Here is a 27,683-nt window from a genome sequence, read left to right on the forward strand (position 1 = left end):
GTTGCGGGGACTCGAACATGTCACTTGAGTATCCTAGGCAAACTCGAAAGCACTTGCGCTCATAATTAATGGTCTCCATTCCCTACTGATTCCATTTTGTAAGCCACAAACCTAAAGCAGCCTACAGAATGCCTAAAGCACGCATAAAACATCAGCATCCTGGCACAAGTGGTATGAATGTGTGCTTGGGCACTGACTGTGCTGGCATACTCAGGATAAGTTGAATATATAGTGTTTATATTTTTTATTATATAAGTCAATACATGTAGGGATATGTGGGGGCATTATACTGTATATATGGTGCTGCCAGGGTTAATACTTTATATAGTGAGCTGTGTGGTCACTTAAACTGTGTATGGGAGGCCATTGCCTTATATTGTATGTAAAGAGCTCTGGAGGCCCAGTACTGTACATAAATAGATGTGAGGCCATCCTAATGCACGTATAAATCTGTGGGGCCACAACATTGTATATTGTATATACTGAGCTGTGGGGTTCCCAACAGTGTATATTGGGTGTTGTGGGCTGGGAATAGATGGACATAGTTCTGGACATGTGAGAAGTCAAATGTCTTTGTTGTGAACTCTGCAGACTAGAAGTTATGTAGGTCTGGGCCAGATGGAAATGACAGGAAAAGTGAATGACTCCATTAGAAAGAACATCAACTGTAAGCCACTATATCTGTACTGTAATCTCTTAACATATTCCTCAGAATTGTTTACTACCATTAAACTATCACCACATGGTGGTAATATTGGTAATATTGGTGTTGGGTTTTGTATATCGTTCATGCCAGAATAAAAATCATTGTCATTGGCAGCACATCACCCCGTTTAAATAGGAGACCTGCTGCTGATAACATGATTTATAACGAGACAGAGCAATTTATTAGTGATTATTAGTGATGAGCGAATATACTCGTTACTCGAGATTTCCCGAGCATGCTCGGGTGATCTCCGAGTATTTTTTAGTGCTCGGAGATTTAGTTTTTATTGCCGCAGCTGAATGATTTACAGCTACTAGCCAGCATAACAACATGTGGAGATTCCCTAGTAACCAGGCAACCCCCACATGTACTTATGCTGGCTAACAGCTGTAAATCATTCAGCTGCGGCAATAAAAACTAAATCTCCGAGCACTAAAAAATACTCAGGGAACACCCGAGCGTGCTCGAGAAATCTCAAGTAACGAGTATATTTGCTCATTACTGGTGATTATATACCCATCATTCTTTGTCAACCTCTTCAATGAGGCCATTAAACAAGCACAGGACGAATTGAATAAAGTTGATTGCCACTCATTTAACAGTATGAAATCAGCTCACACTCTAAATTATTCTGTATGATGAAACAAATACGGCTCTGGCAAAAATTAAGAGACCACCACATAAAACCCTGTCATGGGCAGCCCAATCTCCAGACCTGAACCCCATTGAAAACCTTTGGAATGTAATCAAGAGGATGATGGATAGACACAAGACATCAAACAAAGAAGAACTGCTTACATTTTTGCACCAGAATCAGTGTGAAAGACTGGTGGAAAGCACGCCAAGACGCGTGAAAGCTGTGATTAGAAATCATGGTTATTCCTCAAAATATTGGTTTCTGAACTCTTCCTGAGTTAAAATATTAGTATTGTTGTTTCTAGATGATTATGAACTTGTTTTCTTGCATTATTTGAGGTCTAAAACTGTTTTAAAAAAAAAAAATTACCATTTCTCCTTTTCAGAAAAGCAATGCAAAATTTGTTGCTTGGAAATTCAGAAACGTTGTCAGTAGTTTATAGAATAAATGAAAAATTTACACTTTACTCAAAAATATACCTAGAAACAGAAAAATCAGACAAACTGAACGTTTTGCAGTGGTTTCTTAATTTTTGCCAGAGCTGTATGTTAGGCCACTTTTTAGCCACACATTTGATTTTTGTCAAAGGTAATTAAAGTTCACCCAAACAGAGCCATGTCTGTTTCAGAATTGCATTCCAAATGAAAACTATCCGCACACTTGGCGGATTCCATTGCGGATTTTTCCATGCGGATTCTGCGTTTTACCTGTGGATTTTCTGCGAACTTACTGCAGATTTTGTGCAAATTTCATCTGCGTTTTCACACCTGCGGATTCCTATTATGGAACAGGTGTAAAACGCTGCGGAATCCGCACAAAGAATTGACATGCTGCGGAAAATAAACCACAGCCATTCCGCACTGAATTTTCCACAGAATGTGCACTGCGGATTAGGTTTTTCATACGTTTACATGGTACTGTACAATGCATGGAATACTGCGGCGGATCCGCAGGGCCAAATCTGCAACGTGTGCACATAGCCTTAAATGGCCTCTTCTGAATATTCCGAGCTCTGGTGAAACAGCCTAGATCGGTGGTAATATCAATGTTTCAAAATAGCACTTTCTTAAAGGTTAATTGCTAAATCCCCATTAGTGTAGCTGAAGGATGACAAGGAAATTGTAATTTCTTACTATAAATTCTCTTTCCTTTAGTCCAAAGCAGCAGCATAGCTATCCCTCCTCATAAGCTGTATTGAGTCAGAGAGGCTCTTGGTCCTTAGCCCCTTTCATAGAAGTAGAAGTGATTGTCATGGAAGCACTCATAGTCACACTAATAGAAGTGGAACCGATCATCAACGAGATACAGATGGAAGTGGAACCGATTGTTTCTTGACTCTCCTCAGCAGACCTTGTGATATTTTTCTGCTTATTTTTTATAAGTACAAAATGTGCCTGCCTTATTATTTCAGGAGGACAGGATCCATTGGTGCTGCTGTTAGGGCTAGCGGAATGCACAAAATAATTAGAGAAAAGGAATAAGGTGCGTTAGCAGCCTGGGGTCCACCGTGCAGAGATGGAACTTGCTGCTAAGCAATGACGGACTATATGGAGGTACAATGAGGATATTTATTCTTAACGGTAATGGCGTTAAGACCCCTGTAGTCTATGCATGGACGTAGTTCTCCATTCTTCTGCACGAAGAAGAACCCAGCCCCTGCAGGTGACACTGACTTCCTAATGAATCCTCTTGCCAGATTCTCTTGAATGTACTGGGACATTGCCTCCGTCTCCGGGAGAGTTAACGGATATACTTGACCCCGGGGAGGCTCAGCACCAGGCAAGAGGTCAATAGGACAGTCATAGGAGCGGTGAGATGAAAGGGTATCCGCAGCCCTTTTGGAGAACACGTCCACATAGGACCAATAGTGCTTGTGGAGAGAGGAAAGATCTGTGGGTACCTCTGTTGTAGCAACCTGAATGCACTCCCTCTGACATCTACCCTCACATGATTTACTCCATCCCAAAATTTTCCCTGACGACCACTCTATATGAGGAGAATGATAGCAAAGCCATGGTATCCCCAACAGGACCTCATCAATTCCCTCAGGAATGACTAATAGGGAGATAATCTCCTGATGTGCTGGAGACATAGAAAGAGTGAATGGAATGGTCTGATGTGTAATCTGTGAGGGTAGTGTCGACCCATTTACCACTCGAACGGTCACAGGTTTGGCGAGTATTACCAGGGGTATTGCGTGACGCTGGGCGAAAGCAGATGACATGAAATTGCCTTCCGTCCCGGAGTCCAGGCTCTACCATAAGAGTGGATGGGCCTATGGTAATTGTCCCCTTGAAGGACAATTTAGAGGAAAATGTCTCCGTGTTTAGTTTACCTCCTCCAACTTCCACTAGACGCTGACGTTCCCCCGACCGCTGAGAACACTTGGAGGCAAGATGTCCTGACTGCCGGCAAACATGATAGACCATAAGTGCACGAGCGGACCGGGACATAGATCCCGCACGCAACGCCTCTATGGCCTCATGTGACTCGGACGCCTGGACCGGAGATTCCTGAGGTTTGGTGAAGGGGAGCCAGCCGAAACCTCTGCCTATGAAGGTGGCAGCCAGCCGAAACCTCTGCCTACACTGGGCTCGCTCCAACCTTTGCTCGTGAAAACGAAGGTCGATGCCGGTTGACATAGCTATGAGCTCCTCCAGTGTGGTGGGAATTTCCCTATTGGCCAAAGCGTCCTTCACATGGTCAGCCAGCCCTCTCCAAAATACCAGGATAAGAGCTTTATCCGACCATTCCAGCTCAGACGCTAATGTCCGTAAGTGGATGGCAAAATGGCTGACTGTCATGTTCTCAATGGCAAGAGAACATAGCATCAGCATATATAGGAACTAGCTCTTGGAAGATGGGAACTGAGCTGACCATGAACTAAACCTAACGCACAACTAGCAGTGGCCGGGTAGCATGCCTACGTTGATTCTAGATGCCCAGCACCAGCCGGAGGACTAAATAATGCTAGCAGAGGAAAATATTAGTCCTAGCTAACCTCTAGAGAAATACCCCGGAAGGAGACAGAGGCCCCCCACATGTATTGGCGGTAAATTAAGATGAAATAACAAACGTAGTATGAAAATAGGTTTAGCAAATTTGAGGTCCACTTACTACATAGCAGAAGACAGAAAGGACACTTTCATGGTCAGCTGAAAACCCTATCAAAACACCATCCAGAAATTACTTTAAAACTCTGGCATTAACTCATAACACCAGAGTGGCAATTCCTGTTCACAAGAGCTTTCCAGACACAGTAACGAAACTACAGCTGTGAACTGGAACAAAAATGCAAAAACAAACATGGACAAGAGTCCAACTTATCTAGTAGTTGTCTAGGAGCAGGAACAAGCACAGAGAGGCTTCTGATAACATTGTTGACCGGCAAGCAACTAACAGAGCAGCAAGGTTATATAGCGACTCCCACATCTTGATGGGAACAGGTGAACAGAGAAGATGAAAACACCAGTTCAATTCCACCAGTAGCCACCGGGGGAGCCCAGAATCCAAATTCACAACAGTACCCCCCCCTCAAGGAGGGGGCACCGAACCCTCACCAGAACCACCAGGGCGATCAGGATGGGCCCTATGAAAGGCACGAACCAGATCAGAGGCATGAACATCAGATGCATTCACCCAAGAATTATCCTCCTGGCCGTATCCCTTCCACTTTACCAGATACTGGAGTCTCCGTCTGGAAACACGAGAGTCTAAGATTTTCTCCACAACGTACTCCAACTCACCCTCAACCAACACCGGAGCAGGAGGCTCAACGGAAGGCACAACCGGTACCTCATACCTGCGCAATAATGACCGATGAAAAACGTTATGAATAGAAAAGGATGCAGGGAGGTCCAAACGGAAGGAAACAGGGTTAAGAATCTCCAATATCTTATACGGGCCGATGAACCGAGGCTTAAACTTAGGAGAAGAGACCCTCATAGGGACAAAACGAGAAGACAACCACACCAAATCCCCAACACAAAGCCGAGGACCAACACGACGGTGGCGGTTGGCAAAAAGCTGAGTCTTCTCCTGGGACAACCTCAAATTGTCCACCACCTGCCCCCAGATCTGATGCAATCTCTCCACCACAGCATCCACTCCAGGACAATCCGAAGATTCCACCTGACCAGAGGAAAATCGAGGATGAAACCCCGAATTACAGAAAAACGGGGACACCAAAGTGGCAGAGCTGGCCCGATTATTGAGAGCGAACTCTGCCAATGGCAAAAAAGCAACCCAATCATCCTGGTCAGCAGACACAAAACACCTCAGATATGTCTCCAGGGTCTGATTAGTCCGCTCGGTCTGGCCATTCGTCTGAGGATGGAAAGCGGACGAAAAAGATAAATCTATGCCCATCCTAGCACAGAATGCCCGCCAAAATCTAGACACGAATTGGGTCCCTCTGTCAGAAATGATATTCTCAGGAATACCATGCAAACGAACAACATTTTGAAAAAACAGAGGAACCAACTCGGAAGAAGAAGGCAACTTGGGCAGAGGAACCAAATGGACCATCTTAGAGAAACGGTCACACACCACCCAGATGACAGACATCTTCTGAGAAACAGGCAGATCTGAAATAAAATCCATCGAGATGTGCGTCCAAGGCCTCTTAGGAATAGGCAAGGGCAACAATAATCCACTAGCCCGAGAGCAACAAGGCTTGGCCCGAGCACAAACGTCACAAGACTGCACAAAGCCTCGCACATCTCGTGACAGGGAAGGCCACCAGAAGGACCTTGCCACCAAATCCCTGGTACCAAAAATGCCAGGATGACCTGCCAACGCAGAAGAATGAACCTCAGAGATGACTCTACTGGTCCAATCATCAGGAACAAACAGTTTATCAGGTGGGCAACGATCCGGTCTATCCGCCTGAAACTCCTGCAAGGCCCGCCGCAGGTCTGGAGAAACGGCTGACAATACCACTCCATCCTTAAGGATACCTGTGGGCTCAGAGTTACCAGGCGAGTCAGGCTCAAAACTCCTAGAAAGGGCATCCGCCTTAACATTCTTAGAACCCGGTAGGTACGACACCACAAAATTAAACCGAGAGAAAAATAATGACCAGCGCGCCTGTCTAGGATTCAGGCGCCTGGCGGTCTCAAGATAAATCAAGTTTTTGTGGTCAGTCAATACCACCACCTGATGTCTGGCCCCCTCAAGCCAATGGCGCCACTCCTCAAAAGCCCACTTCATGGCCAAAAGCTCCCGATTCCCAACATCATAATTCCGCTCAGCGGGCGAAAATTTACGGGAAAAGAAGGCACAAGGCCTCATCACGGAGCAGTCAGAACTTTTCTGCGACAACACTGCCCCAGCTCCGATCTCAGAAGCGTCGACCTCAACCTGAAAAGGTAGAGCAACATCAGGCTGACGCAACACAGGGGCAGAGGAAAAACAGCGCTTAAGCTCCCGAAAGGCCTCCACAGCGTCAGGGGACCAATCAGCAACATCAGCACCCTTCTTAGTCAAATCGGTCAATGGCTTAGCAATATCCGAAAAACCAGCAATAAATCGACGATAAAAGTTAGCAAAGCCCAAAAATTTCTGAAGACTCTTAAGAGAAGAGGGCTGCGTCCAATCACAAATAGCTTGAACCTTGACAGGATCCATTTCAATGGAAGAGGGAGAAAAAATATATCCCAAAAAGGAAATCCTCTGTACCCCAAAAACACACTTAGAACCCTTCACACACAAAGAATTAGACCGCAAAACCTGGAAAACCCTCCTGACTTGCTGGACATGAGAGTCCCAGTCATCCGAAAAAATCAGAATATCATCCAGATACACAATCATAAATTTATCCAAATAATCGCGAAAAATATCATGCATAAAGGACTGGAAAACTGACGGAGCATTTGAAAGACCAAAAGGCATCACTAAATACTCAAAGTGGCCCTCGGGCGTATTAAATGCGGTTTTCCACTCATCCCCCTGCCTGATTCGCACCAAATTATACGCCCCACGAAGGTCAATCTTAGAGAACCACTTGGCCCCCTTTATGCGAGCAAACAAATCAGTCAGCAACGGCAATGGGTATTGATATTTTACAGTGATTTTATTCAAAAGCCGATAATCGATACATGGTCTCAAAGAGCCGTCTTTTTTTGACACAAAGAAAAAACCGGCTCCTAAGGGAGATGACGATGGACGAATATGTCCCTTTTCCAAGGACTCCTTTATATATTCTCGCATAGCAGCATGTTCAGGCACAGACAGATTAAATAAACGACCCTTTGGGTATTTACTACCCGGGATTAAATCTATGGCACAATCGCACTCTCGGTGCGGAGGTAATGAACCAAGCTTGGATTCTTCAAAGACGTCACGATAGTCAGACAGGAACTCAGGAATTTCAGAGGGAATAGATGATGAAATGGAAACCACAGGTACATCCCCATGAGCCCCCTTACATCCCCAGCTCAACACAGACATAGCTCTCCAGTCGAGGACTGGGTTGTGAGATTGCAGCCAAGGCAATCCTAGCACCAAATCATCATGTAGATTATACAGCACCAGAAAGCGAATAATCTCCTGGTGATCCGGATTAATACGCATAGTTACTTGTGTCCAGTATTGTGGTTTATTATTAGCCAATGGGGTGGAGTCAATCCCCTTCAGAGGAATAAGAGTCTCCAAAGGCTCTAAATCATACCCACAGCGTTTGGCAAAGGACCAATCCATAAGACTCAAAGCGGCGCCAGAGTCGACATAGGCGTCCGTGGTAATAGATGACAAAGAGCAAATCAGGGTCACAGATAGAATAAACTTAGACGGTAAGGTGCAAATGGAAACAGATTTATCAAGCTTTTTAGTGCGCTTAGAGCATGCTGATATAACATGAGTAGAATCACCACAATAGAAACACAACCCATTTTTCCGTCTAAAATTCTGCCGCTCGCTTCGGGACAGAATTCTATCACACTGCATACTCTCTGGCGACTTCTCAGTGGACACCGCCAGATGGTGCACTGGTTTGCGCTCCCGCAAACGCCTATCGATCTGAATAGCCATTGTCATGGACTCATTCAGACCCGCAGGCACAGGGAACCCCACCATAACATCCTTAATGGCATCAGAGAGACCCTCTCTGAAAGTCGCCGCCAGGGCGCACTCATTCCACTGAGTAAGCACAGACCATTTACGGAATCTTTGACAGTAAATTTCCGCTTCATCTTGCCCCTGAGATAGGGACATCAAAGTTTTTTCTGCCTGAAGCTCCAAATGAGGTTCGTCATAAAGCAACCCCAAGGCCAGAAAAAACGCATCCACATTGAGCAACGCAGGATCCCCTGGTGTCAATGAAAAAGCCCAGTCTTGAGGGTCGCCCCGGAGCAAGGAAATCACAATCCTGACCTGCTGTGCAGGGTCTCCGGCAGAGCGAAATTTCAGGGACAAAAATAATTTGCAATTATTTCGAAAATTCTGAAACCCAGATCTATTCCCCGAGAAAAATTCCGGCAAAGGAATTCTCGGCTCAGATACAGGTGCATGACAAACAAAGTCTTGCAAATTTTGTACCTTCGTGGCGAGATTATTCAAACCTGCAGTTACACTCTGAAGATCCATTACAAACAGGTGGACACAGAGCCATTCAAAGATTAGAAGGAGAAAAAAAAAAAAAATTCTCAGCAGACTTCTTATTTCTCTCCTTTCTCAGCCAAGGATTTTAACCCTTTAGTGGGCCGGTCAAACTGTCATGTTCTCAATGGCAAGAGAACATAGCATCAGCATATATAGGAACTAGCTCTTGGAAGATGGGAACTGAGCTGACCATGAACTAAACCTAACGCACAACTAGCAGTGGCCGGGTAGCATGCCTACGTTGATTCTAGATGCCCAGCACCAGCCGGAGGACTAAATAATGCTAGCAGAGGAAAATATTAGTCCTAGCTCACCTCTAGAGAAATACCCCGGAAGGAGACAGAGGCCCCCCACATGTATTGGCGGTGAATTAAGATGAAATAACAAACGTAGTATGAAAATAGGTTTAGCAAATTTGAGGTCCACTTACTACATAGCAGAAGACAGAAAGGACACTTTCATGGTCAGCTGAAAACCCTATCAAAACACCATCCAGAAATTACTTTAAAACTCTGGCATTAACTCATAACACCAGAGTGGCAATTCCTGTTCACAAGAGCTTTCCAGACACAGTAACGAAACTACAGCTGTGAACTGGAACAAAAATGCAAAAACAAACATGGACAAGAGTCCAACTTATCTAGTAGTTGTCTAGGAGCAGGAACAAGCACAGAGAGGCTTCTGATAACATTGTTGACCGGCAAGCAACTAACAGAGCAGCAAGGTTATATAGCGACTCCCACATCTTGATGGGAACAGGTGAACAGAGAAGATGAAAACACCAGTTCAATTCCACCAGTAGCCACCGGGGGAGCCCAGAATCCAAATTCACAACAGCTGACCATGGACGAACCCTGAGTCAATGCCAGCAGTTGTAGCGCTGTATCATGGGTGACTTGGGGGTCCTAAAAAGACCTGTTTCGGGGTGCTCAAAAACCAAGGAGCACTCTGCACCACATGATCATCGTGCTTCCACAGCGGCGTAGCCCACTCTAATGCCCTGTCCGACAGCAGAGAAATTATGAATCCCACCTTTATCCGCTCTGTGGGAAGACGTGCAGCCAGGAGCTGGAGGTGTATACCACACTGGCTCACGAAACCCCTACAGGATATACTGTCACCAGAGTATTTCTCTGGCAGCGGGAGGTGAGATAAGGTCGGAACAGAGATGGCAGTGGGTAAAGCTGCCGCAGCCACGCTAGCAGACTGAACAGCTATTGCGGTAACATCCACCGCTGAGGTTGCATGCTCAAGAGCCACCAACCTGCCCTACAGCAGCTGGATGTACCCCTGCAATCGCTGCTCGTCCGTCATTACTTAACCAGACCCTAGCGCTAGTATAATGTTAGGGCTAGCGGAATGCACCAAATTATTAGAGAAAAGGAATAAAGTGTGTTCACAGCCCGGGGTCCACCGTGCAGAGATGGAACCTGCTGCTAAGCAATGACTGACTATATGGTGGTACAATGAGGATACACACACGGGTTAACTTCACCCTGTGTGAAAGAAGGGAACCCTGTTGTGTCACAGGGCCGCAGTACCACACGTAAAAGATAATATAGTAGCACGAGAGTGCATGCGGTGCCGCACTGGCAGACGCCACTATCCACACAGACTTGGGCATGGAAAGCGCGGTGATAGCGCACGGCACCGCACTGGCGGTCACAGCAATACAATGCAATGTTTGTGTACTTGTGTTGGTAACAAGTCGGGCGCTAGATTACAATCATCCTCCTTATGCGAGCATTCAAACACAAGGGAGGGGATGTTTAACCCCTTTAACATGGTTTGCACGTTAATGACCAGGCCAATTTTTACAATTCTGACCACTGTGGGAGGGAGTTATAAGGGTTAAAAGTTGACCAGCAATTTCTCATTTTTACAGAACCATTTTTTTTTAGGGACCACATCTCATTTGAAGTCATTTTGAGGGGTCTATATGATAGAAAATAACCAAGTGTGACAACATTCTAAAAACTGCACCCCTCAAGTTGCTCAAAACCACATTCAAGAAGTTTATTAACCCTTCAGGTGTTTCACAGGAATTTTTGGAATGTTTAAATAAAAATGAACATTTAACTTTTTTTCACAAAAAATGTACTTCAGCTCCAATTTGTTTTATTTTACCAAGGGCAACAGGGGAAAATGGACCGCAAAAGTTGTTGTACAATTTGTCCTGAGTACGCTGATACCCCATATGTGGGGGTAAACCACTGTTTGGGCGCATGGCAGAGCTCAGAAGCGAAGGAGTGCCATTTGACTTTTCAATGCAAAGTTGACTGGAATTGAGATGGGACGCCATGTTGCGTTTGGAGATCCACTGATGCGCCTAAACATTGAAACCCCCACAATTGACACCATTTTGGAAAGTAGACCCCCTAAGGAACTTATCTAGATGTTTGGTGAGCATGTTGACCCACCAAGTGCTTCACAGAAGTTTACACTGTGTTCCAAATTATTATGCAAATAATATTTCCTCATATTTTCTCTAAATTACCTATCTGAATTGCAGTCATAGTTATTTTCCAGTCATCTACTATTCTAGTATAATTGCAATGTTTTGGAACAAACTGCCTATGAATACAGTATCTTTAAAAAAAAAATAAACACTCAAAATACATGTTCCAAATTATTATGCACAGCAGAGTTTTCAACCTTTTTTATTTTATTTTGAACAAAAAATGGTCAATTGTGAAGTTATAAGCATTATCAGCTTATTACAAAATGAAATCAAACAGTTTTCAAGTGAAAACTTTATTCTAGGTGATGTTACATTTGCACATAGGACCCCTTGTTCGAAAGAAGCTTCTGAACTCTCTCATCCATTGAATTTGTCAGTTTTTGGATGGTTTCTGCTTCAATTGTTTTGCATGTGGACAGGATACCCTCCCAGAGCTGTTGCTTAGATGTGAACTGCCTCCCGCCATCATAGACACTCCTTTTGATGATGCTCCAGAGGTTCTCAATGGGGTTGAGGTCAGGGGAAGATGGTGGCCACACCATAAGTTTGTCCTCTTTTATGCCCATAGCAGCCAGAGATGCAGATGTGTTTTTTGCAGCATGAGACGGTGCATAATCATGCATGAAAATGATCTTGCTGCGGAAAGCACGGTTCTTCCTCTTGAACCATGGCAGGAAGTGTTGTTTTAGAAACTCCACATAGATTATGGAGTTCATCTTTACCCCTTCAGGGATCGTAAAGGGGCCAACAATCTCTCTCCCCATGATTCCAGCCCAAAACATTACTCCACCTCCTCCTTTTTGGCGCCTTAGCCGTGTTTTCATGGGGTGTCCATCAACCAGCCATCCTCCACTCCATCCATCTGGACCATCGAGCGTTGCACGGCACTCATCGGTGAACAAAACAGTTTGGAAGTCAGTCTTCATGTATCGTTGGCCCACTGGAGCCGTTTCTGCTTGTGTGCAGTGGATAGAGATGGTCGACAGGATGGCTTACGCACAGCTGCAAACCTCTGAAGGACCCTGCATCTTGTTGTTCTGGGGACGTTGGAGGCACCAGCAGCTTCAAAAACTTGTCTGCTGCTATGACAAGGCATTTTTGCAGCTGCTCTTTTAACCTTACGCAATTGCCTGTCCTCAATTTTTCCTTATCAGCACGCACACGTGTGTGCTGGGAATCAGCTACATACTTCTTGATTGTGCGATGATCACGATGAAGTGTCTTGGCAATGTTGATTGTAGTCATGCCTTGACCTAAATACTCCACAATTTGTTGCTTCTCAGCAGCCGACACATCCTTTTTCTTTCCCATTTTGGCAAAAAATGTAGGCTGCTTAATAATGTGAAACAGCCTTCTTAAGTAGTCTTGCCTTTATTTGGACACACCTGCCAAACGAATTTGCACAGGTATCTGCAATTGCTTTCAGTGATATAAAGAGCCCTGACACACATCACCATCAATGAGTTTAAATGACAAACAAAAAAATTCTAACCTTATCACTCCTAATCTCTTTGTGCATAATAATTTGGAACACAGTGTATAATTCAGAGCCGTAAAAATAAAAAATCATATTTTTTCACAAAAATGATCTTTTCGCCCCCAATTTTTTATTTTCCCAAGGGTAAGAGAAGAAATTGGACTCTAATTGGACTCGCTGATACCCCATATGTGGGGGTAAACCACTGTTTGGGCGCATGGTAGAGCTCGGAAGGGAAGGAGCGCCAATTGACTTTTCAATGCAAAATTGACTGGAATTGAGATGGGACGCCATGTTGCTTTTGGAGAGCCCCTGATGTGCCTAAACAGTGGAAACCCCCCCATTATAACTGAGACTCTAATCCAAACACACCCCTAACCCTATTCCCAACCCTATTCCCAACCGTAAATGTAATCCAAACCCTAACCCTAACTTTAGCCCCAACCCTAACTTTAGCCCCAACCCTAACTGTAGCCTTAACCCTAGCCCCAACCCTAACCCTAGCGCTAACCCTAGCCCTAACCCTAGCCCTAACCCTAGCCCTAGCCCTAACCCTAGCCCTAGCCCTAACCCTAACCCTAGCCCTAATCCTAGCCCTAACCCTAACCCTAGCCCTAACCCTAATGGGAAAATGGAAATAAATACATTTTTTAAATTTTTTAATTTTTCCCTAACTAAGGGGGTGATGAAGGGGGGTTTGATTTACTTTTATAGCAGGTTTTTTAGCAGATTTTTATGATTGGCAGCCGTCACACACTAAAAGATGCTTTTTATTGCAAAAAATATTTTTTGCGTTACCACATTTTGAGAGCTATAATTTTTCCATATTTTGGTCCACAGAGTCATGTGAGATCTTGTTTTTTGCGGGATGAGTTGGCGTTTTTATTGGTAACATTTTCGGGCATGTGACATTTTTTGATCGCATTTTATTCCGATTTTTGTGAGGCAGAATTACCAAAGACCAGCTATTCATGATTTTCTTTTGGGGGGGGGCGTTTATACCGTTCCGTGTTTGGTAAAATGGATAAAGCAGTTTTATTCTTCGGGTCAGTACGATTACAGCGATACCTCTTTTTTGTCATTTTTTTATGTTTTGGCGCTTTTATACGATAAAAACTATTTTATAGAAAAAATAATTATTTTTCCATCGCTTTATTCTGAGGACTATAACTTTTTTATTTTTTGCTAATTATGCTGTATGGCAGCTTCTTTTTTGCGGGACAAGATGATGTTTTCAGCGGTGCCATGGTTATTTACACCGGTCTTTTTGATCGCGTGTTATTCCACTTTTCGTTTGGCGGTATGATAATAAAGAGCTGTTTTTTGCCTGTTTTTTTTTTTACAGTGTTTACTGAAGGGGTTAACTAGTGGGATAGTTTTATAGGTCGGGTCATTACGGACACGGCGATACTAAATATGTGTACTTTTATTTTTTTTATTTAGATAAAGAAATGTATTTATGGGAACAATATATTTTCTATTTTTTTTTTTAGGATTTTTTATTATTATTTTTTTTACACATGTGAATATTTTTTTTTACACTATAACATTGCCCCAGGGGGGGCATCATGTCACAGTGTAAGATCGCTGATCTGACACTTTGCTGTGCACTGTGTCAGATCGGTGATCTGACTTACAGTGCCACAGGCTTACCAGCGCCTGCACTGAGCAGGCGCTTGGTAAGCCAGCTCCCTGCAGGACCCGAATGCAGCCCCGTGGCCATTTTGGATCCAGGGCCTGCAGGAAGGAGGAGGTAGGAGACCCTCGGAGTAACGTGATCACATCGCGTTGCTCCGGGGGTCTCAGGGAAGCACGCAGGGAGCCCCCTCCTGCGCGATGATTCCCTATGCCCCCGGAATGCTGCGATCATGTTTGATCGCAGTGTGCCAGGGGTTAATGTGCCCTGGGGCGGTCCGTGACATAGTGCCGGATGTCAGCTGCGATAGTCAGCTGACACCCAGCCGCGATCGGCCGCGCTCCCCCCGTCAGCGCGGCCGATCGCATATGACGTACTATCCCGTCGGTGGTCATACGGGCCCACACCACCTCACGGGATAGTACGTCATATGTCAGAAAGGGGTTAAAGAGCGACTTTCACTCACAACACACACAAACAAACAAGTGTATACTGGCGCATGGCCGTGTGGCCATGCAAACCTTTTATAGCTGCAGCAAGTTCAGGACCTTCCTAGAGGACCAATGAGAACTGCTACAGTAACTGAGCAACTTCAGGACCTTCCTAGAGGACCAATAGGAGCTGATGCAGTACCTGAGCATGTGACCCCAGACCTCCACTGAGAGGTCTTCCTTTGGGCATGCTCAGAAGGGAAAAAGCAGGACTTAGTCCCAGAGACGTCTGCTCGCTGCTGATCAGTGCAGGCTACAATGGCAGAGCCTGGAAAGGCAGCAGTAACCCTTTACACAGAATCAGACTGAGCGAGACGCTGGGACCGACGCATCCGCTGAGCAGGCTCCACTGCGGCTGATGCAGAATGAGAGACCACAGCAGACATGGTTCGAGATTCCCCCTGTGCAGCAGCGGGAACTCTACTCCTATCAGCTGCTCTTTGGACTAAGGGTACTGTCTCACAGTGGCACTTTGGTCGCTACGACGGCACGATCCGTGACATTCCAGCGATATAGTTACGATCTCGCTGTGTCTGACACGCTACTGCGATCAGGGACCCCGCTGAGAATCGTACGTCGTAGCAGATCGTTTGAAACTTTATTTCGTCGCTGGATCACCTGCTGACATCGCTGCATCGTTGTGTGTGACATCGATGCAGCGATGTCTTCACTGGTAACCAGGGTAAATATCGGGTTACTAAGCGCAGGGCCGCGCTTAGTAACCCGATGTTTACCCTGGTTACCATTGTAAATGTAAAAAAAAAAAAAACACTACATACTTACATTCCGGTGCCTGTCACGTCCCCGGGCATCCGCTTCCCTGCACTCCTCCTGCATCCTGTGTCAGCACCGGCCGGCCGTACATCAGAGCACAGCGGTGACGTCACCACTCTGCTTTACAGCCGCGCTTACACAGGATGCAGGAGGAGTGCAGGGAAGCGGGGGACGTGACAGGCACCGGAATGTGAGTATGTGTTTTTTTTTTTACATTTACAATGGTAACCAGGGTAAACATCGGGTTACTAAGCGCGGCCCTGCGCTTAGTAACCCGATGTTTACCCTGGTTACCCGGGGACTTCGGCATCGTTGGTCGCTGGAGAGCTGTCTGTGTGACAGCTCTCCAGCGACCACACAAGGACTTTCCAACGCTCACGGCCAGGTCGTATCGCTGGTGGTGATCGTTGGAAAGTTGCTGAGTGTGATGGTACCCTAAGGCAAATGGAATTAATGGTAAGAAATTTAACCTTACTTACTACTGGAAACCTCTGCTGTTCCAGTGCTGCTGTTCTGATGGTCTCTTTGCTTCCGGCACCCGCTGAGACCATCAGAAAAGCAACAGTGGAGGACTCCAGTTGTTTTAAATTAATATTTTCTAACAAGAATTCTTGCTGTCTGTAAACTTTTTACATTTCATCAGAAACTCCTTTAAAGGGAACCTGTCACCAGGTTTTTCCCGTATGAGGTAAGGTCAGTGACTTTCAACCCTGATATGATATACAGCATTGTAACATGCTGAATATATGCCCCCAATTCGGCTGCAAGACAAGAAAAATACCTTTTATAATACTCACTTATAGGGCAGTCGGCTCCATTAAGCATTGCTGTCTTAGTCCGGTGCATCCTCTCTTCTTGCAATGCCGTTGTCCTCCTGTGCTTCATGTGGATGACACGTCCTATGTCATCCACTGTGTCTCCAACATCTCTGTGCTGCGCAGGCGCACTTCTCTGCAAAGTACTACAGTGCGCATGCACTGAGGCTCTTCGGCCTTTTCCTGCACATGCATAATACAGTACATTGCTCTGCCCTCGACAGAAAGAAATACACCTGTGGAAGAGTGCAATGTCGAGGAGAGGACACTGTGTGGATGGCGTAGGACCCATCATCCACACAAAGCAAGAATGCTGTACATCAGGGCTGAAAGGTACTGGCCTTACCTCATATGGGACAAACCTGGTGACAGGTTTAATATACAGTATATCAAACTTTCAAGCAAACCCATCACATTGAACTGGCAAATTGATTTATAGCTTTGCAGGAAAACATTTTAGGCTACATTCACACTATCAGTACCTGGTCTGTTTTTTACCTCATATGAGTAAGCCAAAACCAGGAGTGGATGATAATACAGAAGTGGTGCATATGTTTCTATTATACTTTTCCTCTGATTGTTCCTCTCCTGGTTTTGGCTTACACATACTGATGGAAAATACTGACCAAATACAGAATGTGTAAATGTGGCATTATTCCAAATATTTTCCTGCTTGGAATTTATATCTTTACTTTTAGGCCATTTTCACATGTTCAGCAGTGTCAAACACGCAGCGTTTCCTGAACGTTTATGGTCCAGGAGAATATGAATTCAAACATATTGGAAGGATGCCAGAAAATGTACAAATGCTTCATCTCAAAACTGATGCAAATAGGCATCGTAGAGAATAGTTCCTAGGGCTACTGAAGTATACAGTATATGCACATGATTTTTCAATAACAGTTGAAATATGAATTGAAGTAAAAAACTGAGATATTCTAGCAACTAGCGTCCAATTTGTTTATCATACACAAAACAGTTTGCCAATTAAAATTTCAAGTTTTTTTCTTACTTATTTCTTTTGTGCAATTGTGCTTAGAACAAAAAAAATCTTTCAAAACTCCTGTGCAGGTAAACGTTTGCTATCACGCAGGGACATATCAGTTTCTGGACTTTACTCCCAAAGTGTACTCGTGTCTCATGCAAATGATTGACACAGGGTCCAAAGGACAAGGAATCACAACGTAAATGCTTAATTAAAGAGGATGTCCAACTGTGGGGACATTTTTTTTACTTAATGCATATATTTAGGGTTGAAAATCATTTTTGCAATGGGTTTTGGCTCTGTAGTATGTTTCCCTGTGCATTCCCCTTTGATGCAATCTGTGGTCATAAGTCAGCTGAAAGAAGTTTTAAAAAAAGACAGATAAAAGAGTTATAATCTCTACCATTGGACCATCAGAAGAATGTGGTCAATGATGGATTCCGTACCCAGCAATAGGCAATGCAACAAAAGAGGCAATAGAAAGCAAACAGTGCAAATTTGTTAATGAAATACAATTACAAAAAAATGATTTTTTTTGGAGGGGTGGGGGAGACAAAAGTACAGGCATTTAAGTAAGAAAAAAATGTCCACAAAAATGTACAATCCCTTTAAGCATATATAGTACATTACACTGTAAAATAACTTGGTAAAAAACAATTTTGGGGGGTAAAATGTGTTTTTCAGATGCACTTATATAAATGAAACACAGGTAGAAATATACACCTAGCAATTCCTAGTTCATCCATGCATCTAAGCTGAGTCTACCTTGTTGTGACTATAAATCAGGCTACAAAAGTTTTAAGAGAGAAATCAAAATTTATATGTGCAGCGCCCCAGAGTCCTGGTCGTTGCAGTACTGATGCTCTGCCGCTAAGGGGGGCTATGGTACGTCTGATGGCACTGAAGGAGTTCACCTGACCAGGTATCACAGACACCAATACACTTCACAGTCTGGCCTCCAGGGGGAGCTAAGGGTGCTATGTATTAGGCCACTCCTCACAGTCTGGTAAAACTGGGGGTTAGATAGGAAGTTAGACAGAAGCTGACTGGGTTGGAACCAGGCAACATCCTGTGGCAGAGGGTGTTGCAGGGGAAGATTCAGGGGGGTCCCTGTCAGGGGTGGGATCCTGACAGAGGCCTAGCGAACAGAAAGAACGTTACGGGACCGCACCTGCACTTCATCGCGGCGGTACCCCAAGAAAGGACAAGAAGCGAGGTTTATTGTGCTGAGTGAGAAACGAGATCAACGCAACAAGGAGAAACACCAGTAGGAGTTGTGCTGTAAGACGAGGCAACATCCTACTGAGGCGCGCAGCCGGTGGCCGGAACGCCGAGGAAGTATTGAGCTCCAGGCCTTACTTCAAACCTACGGCAGGACAGTCAGTTATAGGCGGGCTGTCTCACTCAAATCACCTAAGAAGACATAGGGGGCAACATTTGGAGGGGGCGACACTAGGGTCCCGGAAGAGCTCCGAGCCTACCCGTCATACGGGTGCGTCCTAGCCATATCATCTGGGGGGACGAAGAAGAACATCATAATCGAGTTGTGAGGGAACTTCAGAAATAGACACAACAGTTGTGGGGACTATCCCGTAAGCACAGCAGGGGAGGACCACAACACACAAGCGATAGAAGGTAGGCACAGATTTCCACCTGCAAAGGGAACTCTGGAGGTGCCATCGGACCGGCCGGACTTACGCAGCCCGGTTAACCGTATTCCGGACTGAGGATCCTGAAGCCATCAGTAAAGAGGTAAAGAGACTGCAACCTAGTGTCCTTGTTATTTACTGCGACCTGCACCGCACCACGACAACACCACCATCCACACCTTTCATTGGATGCCCCTCAGCAGTGTCACGGACCTGGTCTAGCCACCGTGACAACCCCAGAGCAGAGACTCAGAGGCCCGGTACCGGGTACCCCTCGGCCCTGCGGCAGTAGGGGCGCTCCATATGCATGCATAGTGACGCAGTAGAGTGTTTCTTTTTTACTGAATGGTAGAAATGAAAGGAATTTAATATCAGGGCATAAAGCATAATGATAAGACAGTCACTGTTATTTCCTGAAATACAATTTATGGCTATGAATTCCAATACTTAAAAGCCTCACTTTAAGTACTGATGTAAAATTCTGACCTTATACTGATGGTGGGAACGTGGCTGAAGATGTCTGCTTTCTGCAAATTCTTATTTTGTTTTCATAGTGTCAAAACAATAAGAGGGTCAACTGAACTCTCTCTGTAGGCACTTGTGTGTGAGGTCTCATTGCAACTTGCAATGAAATCGGACTAACGTAATCTGATTAAAAATCGAATTGCATTCAGACCGATGTTAGTCTATCATTGTGTGTTCATCTGCGATTTTTTTTTCAGCTCAGATCGCATGCTGCGATTGTAATCGGAAATCAGATCGCATCCCACAATAGAAGTTAATGGGTGCAAGAAAAAAATCTCACAGCACTCGGACCATGCGATTTTTACACATTAATGTCCTTTAAAAAGCCGGCAATTCATCTGCCGTGTACAGTAAAATCATAGAGTGACAGGTTAGAATAGAATAGATAGAATAAATATATACATATAGAATACATAGATGTATAGATGTCAGTGACACACACACATACATGTATATATATTACATAGATAGATAGAAGAAAAGCTGGCAATTCAGTGGCCGCGAACAGTAAAATCACAGCGGGACCCGACTAGATAGAATAGATGGAGTAAATACAGTATATACACATAGAAAAGATAGGTATATAGATGTCAGTCACTTAGCGGGTCCCGACTAGATAGAATAGATGGAGTACATACAGTATATACACATAGAAAAGATAGGTATATAGATATCAGTCACATATACAATTAGTACAGTGCGTGTCCAGATAATTGTACATGTATTTAATTATTACAAGATTATTTTTTTGAAAAAAATGGTGTGGGCTCCCTCCAAATTTTCTTAACCAGAAGAGGGAAAGCGGACAGCTGGGGGCAGATGTTTATAGCCTGGGAAGGGGGTAATACCCATGGAGTTTACCAGGCTATTAATATCAGCTTACAACTGTATACTTAGCCTTTACTGGCTATTAAAATAGGGGACCCAAATAAAAAATGACGTACAATTAATGACCAGCAACGCTAGGCAGACATCTGCGTGCTGATATTAGTAGCCTATTAAGAAGCCATGGATATTGCCCCACCAGGCTAAAAACATCAGCTCTCAGCCACACCAGAAAAGGCGCATCTACAAGATGTGCCAATTCTGGCACTTAGCCTCGCTCTTCCCACTTGCCCTGATGCGGTGGAAAGTGGGGTAATAGTTGGAGGGGTTGATTTCACCTTTGTATTGTATATTAACCCCATAGTCATATTGTATCAAAGAACACACACTCAGAATAATGTCCTTTCATTGAAAAAATGGCACAGACACTGTTAATGAATCTAAATTAAACCATACTTACGACATTACCCATTTCAGTGACGCCATTATCTCCTGCAAGACAATATTAAATAATAAACAAAATTCCTCACCTGTCTGCTGAGAAGATAATAATCCATTTGTCCCATGACAGTTCTATCTATGCTACATCTAGATGCCAGGCTGCATGGTTGCATGATGTCACCATACAGCCTGACATCTAGCAGAGACACTGAGCAGTGTTCTCAGTGTCTCCCGGTGAACTCCTATTACCTGACTGACGTCACCGTGAGCATGAGAAAGTTCTCACGCTCATGGTGCTGTCAGAAAGGACCTGGGAGTTCACAGCCAATTAAACATTTCTAATGGCACTTGTGCTGACATCAGATAGAACAGAGTTAATACGCTGTGATCGTCCAGGACCTTTCTGACGGCACCGTGAGCATGAGAATTTTCTCTCACTCATGGAGACATCAGTCAGGTAATAGGAGTTCACCAGGAAACACTGAACACACGCTGCTCAGTGTCTCAAATGGATGGGAGAATGTATAGTCGCATCATACAACTATGCAGCCTGTCTTCTAGATGTAGCAGAGCTAAACCCATCGTGGAACAAATGGATTATTATCTTGTCATCGGACAGGTGAGGAATTTTGTTGTTTATTATTTTATTTCTCTTACAGGGGATAATGGTGTCACTGTAATAGTTGATGTTATAAGTATGGTTTAATTCAGATTAATTAAATGAGTCTGTCAAAAGGTCAAAGGAGCGCTCAAGAAAGTGTCGCAAGGGCAAATTCTTTATTCCACAACATGTTTCAAGAGGTGGTAAGATCTTGCCACCTGATGAAGACGACGACTTGCCATTGAAATCCGTTGTGGAATAAAGAATTTGCCCTTGCGACCTTGTCCTGAGCGCTCCTTTGACCGTGTTTTTCTGCATCTTATCTCTCCTTCCCTCTGCTGAGGGTACAAGTCTGGAGCTGTTGGAGGCTGGCTGTCTTCACTTATCTTGCCTTCAAACAATTAAACCCTTCAGGACCCTATTCTCAGTGCTCACCAACGACCGCACTCCTATCTCACATCATTCTTTCAATTAAAGGACTTTATTCTGGGTGTGTGTTTTTTTTATACAATATGACTATGGGGTTAATAATAGAGGGTCTTAGAGATGCCTCTCCATTACTAACCTCTGGGCTTGATGTCACCGGACAATACAAAGGTGACATCAACCCCCCAACTATTACCCACTTGCTACCACATCAGGGCAAGTGGGAAGAGCGAGGATAAGTGCCAGAATTGGCGCATCTTATAGATGAGAGCTGATGTTATCCATGGCCCCTTCCTAGACTATTAATATCAGCCTGCAGCTGTTTTGTAGAATAACCATGATTTTTAATCACAGCTTTCATGCATCTTGGCATGCTTTCCACTAGTCTGTCACACTGCTTTTGGGGGACCTTATGCCACTCCTGGTTCAAAAATTTAAGCAGTTCTTCTTTGTTTGATGGCTTGTGACAAGACAAATGAAAGCTGTGAAAAAATCTTGATTATTCCACAAAATATTGATTTCTGAACTCTTCCTGAGTTAAAACATTAGTATTGTTGTTTCTAAATGATTATGAACTTGTTTTTTTTGTTTTTGTTGCATTATTTGAGGTCTGCAAGCAATGCATTATTTTCGTTATTTTGACCATTTCTCATTTTCAGAAAATAAATACAAAATGTATTGCTTGGAACTTGGGAGATGTTGTCAGTAGTTTATAGAATATAAGAACAATTTACATTTTACTCAAAAATATACGTGTAAAGAGAAAAATCAGACAAACTGAAAATTTTGCAGTGGTGTCTGCATTGAGGCATTACATGGCATCCGCAAAAATCAATTGGCAGACAGTGAAGCTGATGGGTGGTCTAGATTCCATTTGAAATTATTTACTATGTACAAACCATCATAAAAACATGTCAGAGGTTTTAGTCAGTGGTATTTTGGGGCTGAAACCCTTAACGATTGCTAAAATATCAAAACGATAATGTTCAGTTGAGTAGCTACACTCCTTTGTGTCTGATTGGCTCTGAGACTTGTCTATGATTGACTATGATTTCTCTAGTTTCTTGTAAATTAAACGGACCCTTTAAACTTGTGACAGTTAATGTTACCATAGTTAAACGTAGACTGCAGCTATAAAGGGAACCTGTCAGCAGGATTGTGCTGACTATGCAGCATAATGGCATCTGAAATATGCATTAAATTATTTTATTTAGTAATCTACATTTATTCTGAAAAAAAAATTCTATTTCAAAATGGTGCCTGCACAGTAGCATCTATTGACGATCTAATAGATGCTACTGCACAGGCAGAGCCATCTTGCTGGGAGCAATTTTTTATCCTCTAGCAAAATGGCACCGAAGGCACCTGCACGTCCGTGCCATTTGGAGACAGATTTTTTTTTTCAGAATAAATGTATATGGCTAAATTAAATTTAATGCATATTACAGATGCGATCACGCAGCAGCGCTGGCGCCTCCGCCAGCGCATGCCTGCTGAATGTGAATTTTTTTCAATACATATTATTTACAGTATGTAAAATAGGGGGCAGGTCACTGAGGTTTCAGTGACCTGTCATAAGCCATCAGTATGAATATCTAAGCAGAGCACCACATAAAGACCCCCCACATTCCGCCCCAGAGCACGAGAATCTCATTAATTGAAAACAAAGATTAAACAACAACCACAAAATGAATTTCATCAACCAAAATATAATTTTAATCAGCATAACGGCACCGACCTGACACTGTCTGTAGGTTACTGTGCACAATCCTGCTGACAGGTTCCCTTTAACTAATACTTAAAAAGCTGAGCAAAAAATGGCTTAAAACATACCTGGGTCTTGTCCTCCATGTCTCTCACAGACTCATTCACCAGAAGTCTATTATCCAAACAATTTCTTGGATTCCCAAAGAGTGTGATAGTTTCTCTGTCTAAACAGTTCATGCAGCTTTCACCAAAACACCTTTCTTCTTCTGTTTTCCTTCTCTTCTTTCCCTCAAGTATAATTTCCCAGGCAGGAATAAAGTAACAGAGTGCTTGTGAAACCAGGGATCAAAGTCCCTTTAGATGATTTTACTTTGACCTTTAACATTACTGTACTGCACTGAAGACAGACATACTTTGAATGCTTGGCGTTCTCTGCCATCTTCGCCCAGCAAAGTGGGACAGGTGCGTGCCGACTAGAGATGAGCGAATATTTCAATGTTTGGTTCAGATTACTATGGCCAATTTTGCAGACGTGGAGGAAGAAGGAAGTGCAGGACAGGGGCAGCAATGGTGATAAAGTAAGCGTCTCTCCTGGGAGTGTGAAGCAGAAGCCTGAGGTGCCGACACTACAGAGACTCAATGAGGAGTCTCCACATTTCTAAAAGTTAGGGGCAGATACCACCAAAGTCGCATCAATTTCACCAGTGTAGGAATAGTATAATGGGGACCGACATCTTTTCTACTACTGCTAACTCAGCCAACCCAGCAGATGGAAACCCAATTAGGAGTCTTCAAATTTCCAAAAATTAGGGCCTCAAACCACTGAAGTGGCATCAATTTCAGTAGAGTACAACTAGTATAATGGGAACTGATACCTCTTCCAATACAGCCTACCCGGAAGATGGAGACCCAATCAGGAGTCTTTCAATTTTTTAAAAATTAGGGTCAGACACAAGGAAAGTGGCATCAATCGACCCAGAATACAAGTAGTATAATTATTATTATTATTTATTATTCTAGTGCCATTTATTCAATGGCACTTTACATGTGAAAATGAGTTACTGAGTGGTACAAGAGGAGAGAGGACCCTGCGCAGGGCCGTATTTAGAGTTTCTGCTGCCCTAGGCACTTTTAGTGCTGCCTTCCCCATTGGTGAGTATGACTAATGCAGACTGTCGGCAGTGACACAGACTTTGACATCAGCAATTTTTGCCATTTGCGGCAGATCCAGCAGTTTTTCTGCATCTGCCACGTAACGGATCACTTACGGCAACACTGTGTTCGGCCTCATTCGTTCAGTATGGGACTTGCGGACATGTGCGGCACTTGCCATGATCCGGCTAGCAGTGTTTTTTTGTCTCACCACAAATGCAAAACTGCAAGTGCCACACATGTCCGCAAGTAGCCATATTCCTCTGATAATGAGGGCTCCAGGCTACGGCGTAGACTGGGACGGGCAGTCTCGGGGTCTCCAATCTTTCCCACTCGCTGCTCTTATCACGCCCCGCTGGGCATTATCATTCTTTCTTTTCTCGCCCCCTATGTTAATATTCCCGCCTCCTCCTCATAGTATGACGCGCAGCCGGACGTCAGTCCCGGTCCGGAGCATTGTGGGGGCTTTTCAGCTTCAATATGAGCACTGCGCGTGCATCTGGACCCAGACCGTACAGCCCATACACCCACAGGGGTATGTTAGGGGCAGCTGGAGTATCCTGCACCTTGGGGTTCACAAACTCCAGAGACACCAGCAGCTTTAAAAATGTTTAATCTTTCTAATGGTATTTTAACAGCAGCTCTCTTAATCTGATGAATTTGTATGGCATAACTGAGTATAGCTAGGAGAGTCTGCCTTATTATTAAAACATAACTTTTAATACAACACTATAATCATGGACAAAAAGACACAAAGAAAACCACGTGTATAAAGTGCTCGTGCATACCAGTGCTCAAGATAAAAAATGGTTTGGTCTCACCATTGTAGTAGACATTTTCATAGGAAGGGGAGGGATAGGACTGAAATAATTCTCTGACTCCCTGTCGTGCCGCTGTCTCCTGACACTGTGGGACCTGCGGCTCTCCGACCGGCAGGGACGATTTCACCGCCGATCAGAAGTGGTGTTTGCTGCGCTGTCATGCATATGACAGCGTGTCAAACACTGCAATGTCGGGCCGCTCTGCTGGATGACAGGCTGTATGGACGCAGTCGCACCATGCAGCCTGCCATCTAGAGATAGCAGAGCAGAGTGTGAGGTCACATCTGGCTGTCCTTGACTTTTCTGCAGCAAATACACTGCAAGAAAAGTCAACCTGCGTATTTGCAGCGTTTTTTCACCATCCATTAAGTCAATGGGTGAAAAACGCTGAAAGAAGTGACATGCTCTATGCCAAAAAGAGCACAAAATGCTGATCAAACAAAAAACAAATGTGTGTGCATGAGATTTCTGAAATCTCATAGGCTTTGCTGGTACTGTAAAAAGCAGCTGAAAATTAGCAAAAAAAGCATAAAAAAAAAACGCAGCAAAAACACCCAGTGTGAACTTACCCTAAAACATTACTAATAAGGCTGTGTTCACATGTTGTATTTTTGCAGGGGTTTTTGCTGCTTTTTTATGCAAGTTTTAAGCTGCGTTTTACAGTATCAGGATTTCAGAAATCTCATGCACACACTTTGGTTTTATTTCCGTGACTGATTTGGAAAACTACAACATGTCACTTTCAGTGGTTTTTGTGCCTTTGTTTAAAAAAAAAAAAAAAAGACAAAAAAAATGCTGAAAGTAACATGCTGCACTTTTTAAAAACGCAGCAGAAATCGCAAGTAGCAGTTTTTGGTGCAAAAACCTGAGAGTTAAATCAGACTTTTTTGGGGAGGTGGAGGGGCACTAAACTTTATCAACATGCACGAGAGACAACAAAACACAGCAAAAACTGCTTTTTGTAAGCAGCTTAAATGCAGCTTTAAATTTGCATTAAAAAAATGCAACATGTGAACATAGACTAACAGTGCCATACATCCAGTCCCCACTATGTACAGCGCTGCCTAAAAGAAAATAGTGGACAAGCTGCTAAGTATCAGAAATGTCACATTAACAATCAATCATAAATGCTGCCAACCCCACGTGTAGGCGCAGACCGTATGCTAGGGTAGTGTCAGTGCCATTCTGGATAGCAGGGCTCATATTGGACCTGTCTATGACCTTCTAGGAACCACCTAGTATTATGCCACATAGTGACCCCTACATGACAGGCGGCTGCAGACCATCTGCTGACGGTACAGTGACATGATGAAGGTGCCAGGACTTGCAGGCATTGCTGGGACCATGGCATCCCCTGGAGGTGCACAGAGACCGGTTTCAGCCCCCATTCCTCCCCCAAGACTTTTCACTCATCATTACCTTTCTCTCCAACACAGACTCCTTTGATCAGTGTGAGTGCTCCCCGGCTATACCGCCCCATCACAGAGCAGCCCCGAGCCCCTGCCATTCACTTACACTATCCACGTCCCGGTAAAGAGAAGGCTGGCAGCGTGATGGGCAGGATCACCCAGCCTGGATTCCTGGAGAGAGGCATGCAGGTGCTAAGGTTGCGCTGCCGTGCTGACCGCTGTCCTGGGCTTCAGTACTTCGTAGTACATTGCCGGGATCCAGGTGGAGGCTTCTCCCAATAACTCCAGAAGTTTCAGCTGCTCTTCTCCCATAGCCCAGGATGGCGTCCCCCACCGCCAGCTGCTCACAGGTCCTGATGGGCAGAGGGCTTCAGCCTTTTACGATCCCCGGGTCAAGGCACCAGCAGTCCGGCCGAGGTACAGCAGAGGGACGTGATCCAGGAGGTGGGTGGGTGGACTGTCAGGCAGAAACTGAACTTGGCGCCTCAGCGAGGAGGGGGCGGGGCCTATGATGTGACATGTTTCCGCTTCTGGCTCCCTTTGCAG

The 27,683-nt window shown here is 44.4% G+C and overlaps 1 protein-coding gene across 1 annotated transcript in view; it reads right to left on the minus strand.

Annotated features, from left to right (window-relative positions):
- The window catches only part of LOC143766098 (cyclic AMP-responsive element-binding protein 3-like protein 3), a 333,158-nt gene extending 309,086 nt beyond the window's left edge, over positions 1 to 24,072 (minus strand). Inside the window, exon 1 of the mRNA XM_077253493.1 lies at positions 23,882 to 24,072. Within this exon, the coding sequence (XP_077109608.1) occupies positions 23,882 to 23,992 (111 nt within the window). The 5' untranslated portion in view covers positions 23,993 to 24,072. The remainder of the gene's footprint in view (positions 1 to 23,881) is intronic.
- Between the last annotated feature and the right edge of the window lie 3,611 nt (positions 24,073 to 27,683).

This window comes from Ranitomeya variabilis, chromosome 1 (genome assembly GCF_051348905.1).
Source record: "Ranitomeya variabilis isolate aRanVar5 chromosome 1, aRanVar5.hap1, whole genome shotgun sequence".
NCBI classification, from domain to species: Eukaryota; Metazoa; Chordata; class Amphibia; order Anura; family Dendrobatidae; genus Ranitomeya; species Ranitomeya variabilis.